The sequence below is a fragment of the Medicago sativa genome, chromosome 4, assembly GCF_051527215.1.
Source record: "Medicago sativa cultivar Bolivia chromosome 4, Bolivia_mono, whole genome shotgun sequence".
NCBI classification, from domain to species: domain Eukaryota; kingdom Viridiplantae; phylum Streptophyta; class Magnoliopsida; order Fabales; family Fabaceae; genus Medicago; species Medicago sativa.
Genome location: NC_140752.1, coordinates 70,959,355 through 70,967,743, shown reverse-complemented (window position 1 = coordinate 70,967,743; position 8,389 = coordinate 70,959,355). Strand labels below are relative to the sequence as shown.

The following is an 8,389-nucleotide window of genomic DNA, read 5'->3' as shown; positions in this document are numbered from 1 at the left end:
CAGAAAACCAAAGGCCAATCCATTCATTACCTATTATGAAAAAATAATAAAGTTAATAGGGAAGTGTGGGAACCGATCCATTCAGTACCTATTATGAAAAAATAACGTGGGCCACTATTTAAAACAAAGATAAAGAATTTGTTTAGTCACAACCTTTGCAACATTCTGACGTATAAAAATTTTAAAAAAAATTTGATAAGTGGAAAATAATTATACACACAGATTAATATTAATTTAAAAAAAATTAATTTTTATAAGGATACTTAGATGCAATCTGATTATAATATAGAGCTGTATATATAATATAGTGTTCTTTTAAATTAAAGTATCATCTTAATTTTAATGTGACAATATAATACTGTACAACAAACTATATAAATATACGCAAAAAAATTTAACAAAAATCACTCACTACTTGCCTATATAATGGGTAGAATGGAAGCAGCTCATTATTTATTGATTAACGAAAATATAATATATTACGTTACAAAAAGGATATTAATGAAACGGTCAACAAAAATTGCCTTGAAAAATAACAAAGCAGTTATTACGTTACAACAATAGTATTGGAAGCAAGGCAGAATATTCCAAATTTTGAAATGCAAAAGGTTGCAAGGAGGGAAGATTTTTAGGGTTAGATAATTAGCATTAAATGAGGCGTGTTTAGAGGGAAAATATGTAGGTTTAATTGTTGCAACGTAACAACTTTTACTAATAAGGGATGTATGTTTAAAAAGCCTTTTTTTTCCACTTTCAAGTATTACAATTATCGTTGATTTTTATTCAAATTAGTAATAACTCCTGTGAAAGAAGTGCATAATTATTAGAAGAAGCTTGTAATAAATTATATATATATATATATATATATATATATATATATATATATATATATATATATATATATATATGAGAACGTTTACTATGAGAATGACTATCTTATATGAGAATGATGAGAATGATCATCAACCATTAGATCAAAAATAAATGGTTGACATTAAAAAGCCACATATGTACCTCACTTTATTATATCAATTCTCATAAACTCATTTCCTTTTTCATTTTCTTCTCCCCAAAATATATACAATCATTTAATAATATATTTTTTGGCTTTTCAAAAAAAAAAAAAACATTAACCTTCTCATAACCCTTTTTTTCTTTCTATTATATCCGATGATAAAATCTTTATGTTGGTTTCTAATAATTCAATAGAAATAGCTTTCATTTTGTATTAAAATTCTCAGTGGTTTGATTCTCAAATCGTACAATCCCAAATAATTCAATTGTTAAAATTGATGTGGGGTTATTTTAATTTATCAATTGAAGTTGAAGGTTGATTTAGTATTACACAGTGCTTAGACTTAACGGTTGCATTTTTTTTTTCCAGTTTATCTATACTACTTATTGGAGAAATTAGCTTCGTAATTCTTTATTAGTTAGCACTGGTTAGTATGCGCATGCAGGAATTAAGTTTTGGTCATTGATTGAATACACCGGTATGTTGGCATCAATATTCAATTATCTATTGAAATCGAAGCTCAAGGTTGATGAACATGGTGAGTGAACAAATGAAATTGTTAGTTGGAGAAGATGAACAGAATTAATGAGAATTGATAGAATAAGGGAGGCATGTGTGTTATTTAATTAGATTGGAATATTAATTTAATTTTGTTTAGCTATGATTGTGGGAAGAAGAATATGAAAAGGGAAATGATTTTATGAGTATTGATATAATAAAGTGAGGTATATATGTGACTTTTTAATATCAACCATTTATTTTTGATCTAATGGTTGATGATCATTCTCATCATTCTCATATAAGATAGTCATTCTCATAGTATACATTGAGAACGTTTACTATGAGAATGACTATCTTATATGAGAATGATGAGAATGATCATCAACCATTAGATCAAAAATAAATGGTTGACATTAAAAAGCCACATATGTACCTCACTTTATTATATCAATTCTCATAAACTCATTTCCTTTTTCATTTTCTTCTCCCCAAAATATATACAATCATTTAATAATATATTTTTTGGCTTTTCAAAAAAAAAAAAACATTAACCTTCTCATAACCCTTTTTTTCTTTCTATTATATCCGATGATAAAATCTTTATGTTGGTTTCTAATAATTCAATAGAAATAGCTTTCATTTTGTATTAAAATTCTCAGTGGTTTGATTCTCAAATCGTACAATCCCAAATAATTCAATTGTTAAAATTGATGTGGGGTTATTTTAATTTATCAATTGAAGTTGAAGGTTGATTTAGTATTACACAGTGCTTAGACTTAACGGTTGCATTTTTTTTTTCAGTTTATCTATACTACTTATTGGAGAAATTAGCTTCGTAATTCTTTATTAGTTAGCACTGGTTAGTATGCGCATGCAGGAATTAAGTTTTGGTCATTGATTGAATACACCGGTATGTTGGCATCAATATTCAATTATCTATTGAAATCGAAGCTCAAGGTTGATGAACATGGTGAGTGAACAAATGAAATTGTTAGTTGGAGAAGATGAACAGAATTAATGAGAATTGATAGAATAAGGGAGGCATGTGTGTTATTTAATTAGATTGGAATATTAATTTAATTTTGTTTAGCTATGATTGTGGGAAGAAGAATATGAAAAGGGAAATGATTTTATGAGTATTGATATAATAAAGTGAGGTATATATGTGACTTTTTAATATCAACCATTTATTTTTGATCTAATGGTTGATGATCATTCTCATCATTCTCATATAAGATAGTCATTCTCATAGTATACATCCTCTATATATATATATATATATATATATATATATATATATATATATATATATATATATATATATATATATATATATATATATATATATATATATATATCGAGCTGGTTCATGAACCAAACGAGTCGAACCATTCTTAGTTCAAGTTCAACTCATTTATTTAACGAGCTTAATTTTCAACTCAAGTTCGACTCATTAGGTTCGTGAACCAAGTTCAACGAACCATTTATCGAATCGAATATCGAACTATTTTCGAGTTGGTTCGGTTCATTGCGAGCCCTACTTGCCACAGTTAAACAACGCCCAAAAATACAGATTGTATAATTTTTTTGACAAAAAGACTATTTTGTACCGATTTATTTTTGCGAGAGATCAAAATAGTTCACTAATATAAATTTGATGTAACTGCAATACAACTAAGAATTTCCCCAAATCCCAACCTCCTCCCAGCGACAAAACTATGATACGATTACAATGAACGACTTACCTCCCAACTAACTCACATTTACCTATTTTAAATCTGTCACGCTATTACTCCCAACATGCCTAGAAGACTATATATAGTCCTATTTAATTTCTCTATTCAAGGTGTTGTGGATAACATTTACTGCATAGAAAAGTATACACATTTGATCTAGCAAAAAGAAGAAATATGGGAGATGAAGGTATAGTGAGAGGTGTCACAAAGCAGGTTACCCCCGGGAAGGCTACTATATTGGCTCTTGGCAAAGCTTTCCCTCACCAGCTTGTGATGCAAGAGTATTTAGTTGATGGATATTTTAGAGACACTAATTGTGATAATCCTGAGCTTAAGCAAAAACTGGCTAGACTTTGTAAGTATATATAGTAAAATACACATTAATTATTTCACTTTTTTTATGCATACATAGGGAACAACTTTGTTTCATTGACATGTAATTTGGCTTCATATGGTATAAACAGGCAAGACAACCACAGTGAAAACAAGGTATGTTGTTATGAATGAGGAGATACTAAAAAAGTATCCCGAACTTGCTGTTGAAGGCGCCTCCACCGTAAAACAACGACTAGAGATATGTAACGAGGCAGTGACACAAATGGCAATCGAGGCTTCCCAGGTTTGCATAAAGAGTTGGGGTGGATCTTTATCAGACATAACTCATGTCGTTTATGTTTCATCTAGTGAAGCTAGGTTACCAGGTGGTGACCTTTACCTATCAAAAGGACTAGGACTAAGCCCTAATATTCGACGAACCATGCTCTATTTTTCTGGATGCTCAGGAGGTGTGGCTGGACTACGCGTTGCGAAAGACATAGCTGAGAACAACCCTGGAAGTAGAGTTTTGCTCGCTACTTCTGAGACTACAATTATTGGATTCAAGCCACCGAGTGCTGATAGACCTTATGATCTTGTTGGTGTAGCACTCTTTGGAGATGGTGCTGGTGCTATGATAATTGGTTCAGACCCAAAATTGGAAACTGAGATCCCATTATTTGAGCTACACACATCAGCTCAAGAGTTTATACCAGACACAGAGAAGAAGATTGATGGGAGGCTGACGGACGAAGGGATAAGCTTCACTTTAGCAAGGGAACTTCCTCAGATCATTGAAGACAACGTTGAGGGATTCTGTGACAGACTAATGGATGTTGTTGAGTTGGAGAATAAGGAGTATAATAAGTTGTTTTGGGCTGTGCATCCGGGAGGACCTGCAATATTGAATCGCATGGAGAAGCGACTTGAGCTGTCGCCAGAGAAGCTGAATTCTAGTAGGAAAGCTCTTATGGATTATGGAAATGCTAGCAGCAATACCATTGTTTATGTGCTTGAGTATATGCTAGATGAGAGCAAGAAGATTGGAAGGGAAGGAGGATATCCCGAATGGGGTTTGATACTTGCTTTTGGACCTGGAATTACTTTTGAGGGGATTCTAGCAAGGAAACTATGTCCTTGAACCTCTTAAACAACTGTGATACAAGGCTTATTGAAATCATTATTATATTTTATTATCATACATAAGATGTATTTGTGAGATCATCAAGGTCGAAAGCAAATTCAGAACTTTAATTAATGATCTAATGAAGAAGACTTTTAGTATACTTTCAAAGCAAGTTTATAATCCAAAATTTCATTAGACTCCACTGCAAAGAAAAGATATAGACCACAACCTAAGACTCGGTAGAACTTGAGCATGTGGAATAGTTGTAACAAAAGCTCTAAGCAAATAGATACTTTATGTAGTATAAAGCATTTCCAACCATAATAAATAACGGTACCTCGAACATAAAATATATTTAGTTATCGTTCATCCCCAACTTTACACTTCCACCAAGGAACAGAATAAACATGTCAACACAAAATGTACTCTAAGTCTAACATGGGTAACCAGACATGATGCCTGATTAAGTTAAAAAGAAAATGTGAGGGTGAAGATCTGCAATCACACCACTCCAGAGGGAAGGCGTAGAACAAGCTGTCCTCCGAAAACACTGCAATTAAATAAATATCATTAGGACAACAGCACGGAGTAAGGCAGGAAATATCTTAAGTCACTATCGGCAAAATGTGCAAAAAATAGTAAAAACAAATTAGGAACTATGCTAACCTCTTGACATAATAGTAACAGAAATCTGCTAAGATGAATGTTTGGACAATTTCTGAGATAAGAACCATCGACGGCCATAAACCATACCCCAAGGCAACCAACAAATGTCCACGGGTATCTAAAACCTGATGCAAGAAATAGTATGTTAGTAGAAGGAGACATGCGGTTACAGAATCCAAGAAGGTTACAAAACCAGAGAGTTGGTGCAAAAACAGCAGTAGTCTTGTACCCAGATGACTATCAATAAGATGTAAACTTAAAAAAGTCCAAAGACACAAACATTGTAACAGATGGAGTTGCTGTCATGTAATTAGGAGATTACAGATTCGGGTCGTCGAATCAGTATCTTTCGCATTACAGACAAGGTAAGACCGTGTTGTCTATTGTAGACTACAACACATGCACAATGGGTTTGGCCTCACCAAATGGCAAGAGCTTTAGAGCACAGGTTGCCTTTAAAAAATGGCTTAGCTGTACTTATACTATTGAAAATGAAAGAAAGACTAAAATTTATCAAACAATGTTCATATTCCACTCCTTGATCAACGGGAAAGACGACTCAAAAAATGGTTAGTTATAAATTTGCAACTGGATTAGAGGACTAACTAATGAAAATACAAAAATTTATGAACTGACCTGAAGAACCCAATGAGCACAGCTTAAGAATCTTGCTACACCGAGTGCAAATACGTAATGAGCAGTGAATGGCTCAACAATCTGAAAGTACAAAATGAAACAATTCAGAAGGATAGTAATAAAATCAGATCCCATACATTAGATGATGGACATAGATCCTGGCGTTAAAAATTTATACCTTGGTATTCTGCATGACCCGCAGTTGGGGTAGAACTGAAACAGCTTCCAGATATACACAGAATGCCCAGAAAATCCTGTTCAATATATGATGAGAAGTTGACGGATGAATGAGCAAGGCTAACACGGCACATGGTATCACCTGCAACCATTTTCAAAAGAAAAATATATCAAGCTGATAATGGTGGAAGGTAAATGCACATGTTACCAGAAAAAAGTCACAAAATCAAGCCTTTAGGAAGAGGAATAATTTAAATTCTTAAGAATATGCAGAGAGTACAGGACTAAAAGAAGAGGGGGTTTAAAAGGAGAACCGTATTCAAATATGATTGCATCAGGTTTTATTTGGTGATGTGTCACTTGGTTCTATTGCAAGAAGAGGATCCTAGTAAATCATGTGCATGCTGTATACAACACCCCAGACCCTACTCTAGTATGCAGGCATATCATGAGTTTAAGTCTTTGTTCTCATAAGCGCAACCAATGTTGCAGGTTAGTAATAACAAGTCCATTTTGCATGATAGCTTGTTAGCATGTTACACAATACTATTCAGTATTTACCCAGGTTATTCTATGGATCCAGATTTCATAATCATATTATTCATGCAGAAGGAAATTTGAATCGGTACAGAAAACAAATATGACAATTTTAACGTTACAGAACAAATAGTTAAAGAATCGGTGAAACAGATATGACAACTTTTCATGTATACTACCATTGCACACAGGTGACATATCGAAGTTGTGAGATGCTTCATAGTACATCTCTATCATCTAAAGATACTATAAAATTTAATAATGTCAAAACTTACATCTTTACCATAAAAAAGTAGGAAAAAATGCTTCACCATTGACACAAAAATATTATTGATAAGGCAATGCTTATAAATTTAGGATGAAACAAACAATTGGAGCTTACCACATAGTAAATTGCAAAGTTATCCTTCTCCTCCATGTAACTCGCCTTCAATTTAAAACGAATCATGTATATAACCCACACCGTGGTCACGAAAGTCGCCAAATCAAGTATGGTGTGAATGTCATATTCCATGACAAAACTACAATACAGCCTAACAGCTAAAAATATAGCTGTCAATTCCTGGGATTTGAGTGATAATCCTGTTACATCATTCATAACAATCATCAAAACAAAAACAAACAAAAAAATCATAACTTTTAATTTATATATGTCTTTCTTGATCCAAAAATAACACATTAAGCCAACCACAAACACAAATCAAATTAGCCCATGTGATTTCTCCTGACCCATGTAAGTTTTTAATGGCAATGCAATCTAAAGGGATAAAAATCTGAAAAAATAAATCCCAAAAAATTGATCTTTTTCATGACCCATGTAATGTCTAATGTTTTTTTGCATGAAAATTCAAACTAATTATTAAAAAAATCAACTTTTGATTGATAAAACATAAAAAGGGGAAAATTTTAACCTACCCAATTAACAAAGACCCAAGAAAACAAAAAGATTCAAACATCAATAATAACCCAAAAAAAAATCAATTCTTTTTTTGTAAAATCGAAGGGGGAAACAATTACAAACCAGCACAAGTCTTCTCCTTCATGAGTTTATAGATAAGAACAGAGATTCCAAGCGAGTGAACAGCTTCAGCAGCGACGAAAAGATTATCGTGATCATGAACGATAAATCGGAGGAGAACAAGAGCGGCCATACCGGAAACGACGGCGAGAAAAGCCTTGACCTTTGGTGGTTGTCGCCTGACCCATGTGGAGATGGCGTGGATCGATGTTCTTTGAGGCCTCATCGTTGTTGATGATGATTCAACGAGCGTGCGTAAGGTTTTTCTTTGAGGAAAAAACACAACACAGCACAAGAACAAGACAAAGATGGTTCTTCTCTTTCTCTTTGTTGGCCTAAGCGTGGGACAAGGGTTGGAAGGATCTATAGATTTGAGAGAAGGGATAGAGAGATGAAACAAAACACCCAACAGAAATAAAACAAATACAAAAACTAATTTATGTGATTGTGTTAGGATAAATAAAGAAAATATTAATTTACCAGGTTGATTTTATTAGATTTAATTTGGTTTTTTTCCAAAAAAGTTAGATTTGATTTGACTTTAGCTATAAGGTAAAATAGGAAGGGTAATTGACAAAAAAAAAATATAAAATTAGACGTAAAAACGTAAAGGATAATTGATAAAGTATATGAAAATTAGACAATCATGAAATTTTATTCGT

General features: G+C 32.7%; 2 protein-coding genes across 2 annotated transcripts; one reads left to right on the top strand and one right to left on the bottom strand.

The window, feature by feature from the left end:
- Positions 1-3,343: 3,343 nt before the first annotated feature.
- LAP5 (Chalcone and stilbene synthase family protein) lies at positions 3,344-4,853 on the top strand. Its single transcript, XM_085702932.1, has 2 exons — positions 3,344-3,607; positions 3,717-4,853. The coding sequence occupies exons 1-2, from the start codon at positions 3,427-3,429 to the stop codon at positions 4,706-4,708; spliced, it is 1,173 nt and encodes a 390-aa protein (XP_085559058.1). The 5' UTR covers positions 3,344-3,426; the 3' UTR covers positions 4,709-4,853.
- A 118-nt stretch (positions 4,854-4,971) lies between these two features.
- On the bottom strand, positions 4,972-8,149 carry LOC146931436 (uncharacterized). Its single transcript, XM_085702933.1, has 6 exons — positions 7,731-8,149; positions 7,092-7,291; positions 6,174-6,314; positions 5,996-6,076; positions 5,360-5,484; positions 4,972-5,243 (listed from the first exon to the last, which is right to left on the bottom strand). Exons 1-6 carry the CDS (start codon positions 7,951-7,953, stop codon positions 5,195-5,197), a joined length of 819 nt encoding a protein of 272 aa, XP_085559059.1. The 5' UTR covers positions 7,954-8,149; the 3' UTR covers positions 4,972-5,194.
- Between the last annotated feature and the right edge of the window lie 240 nt (positions 8,150-8,389).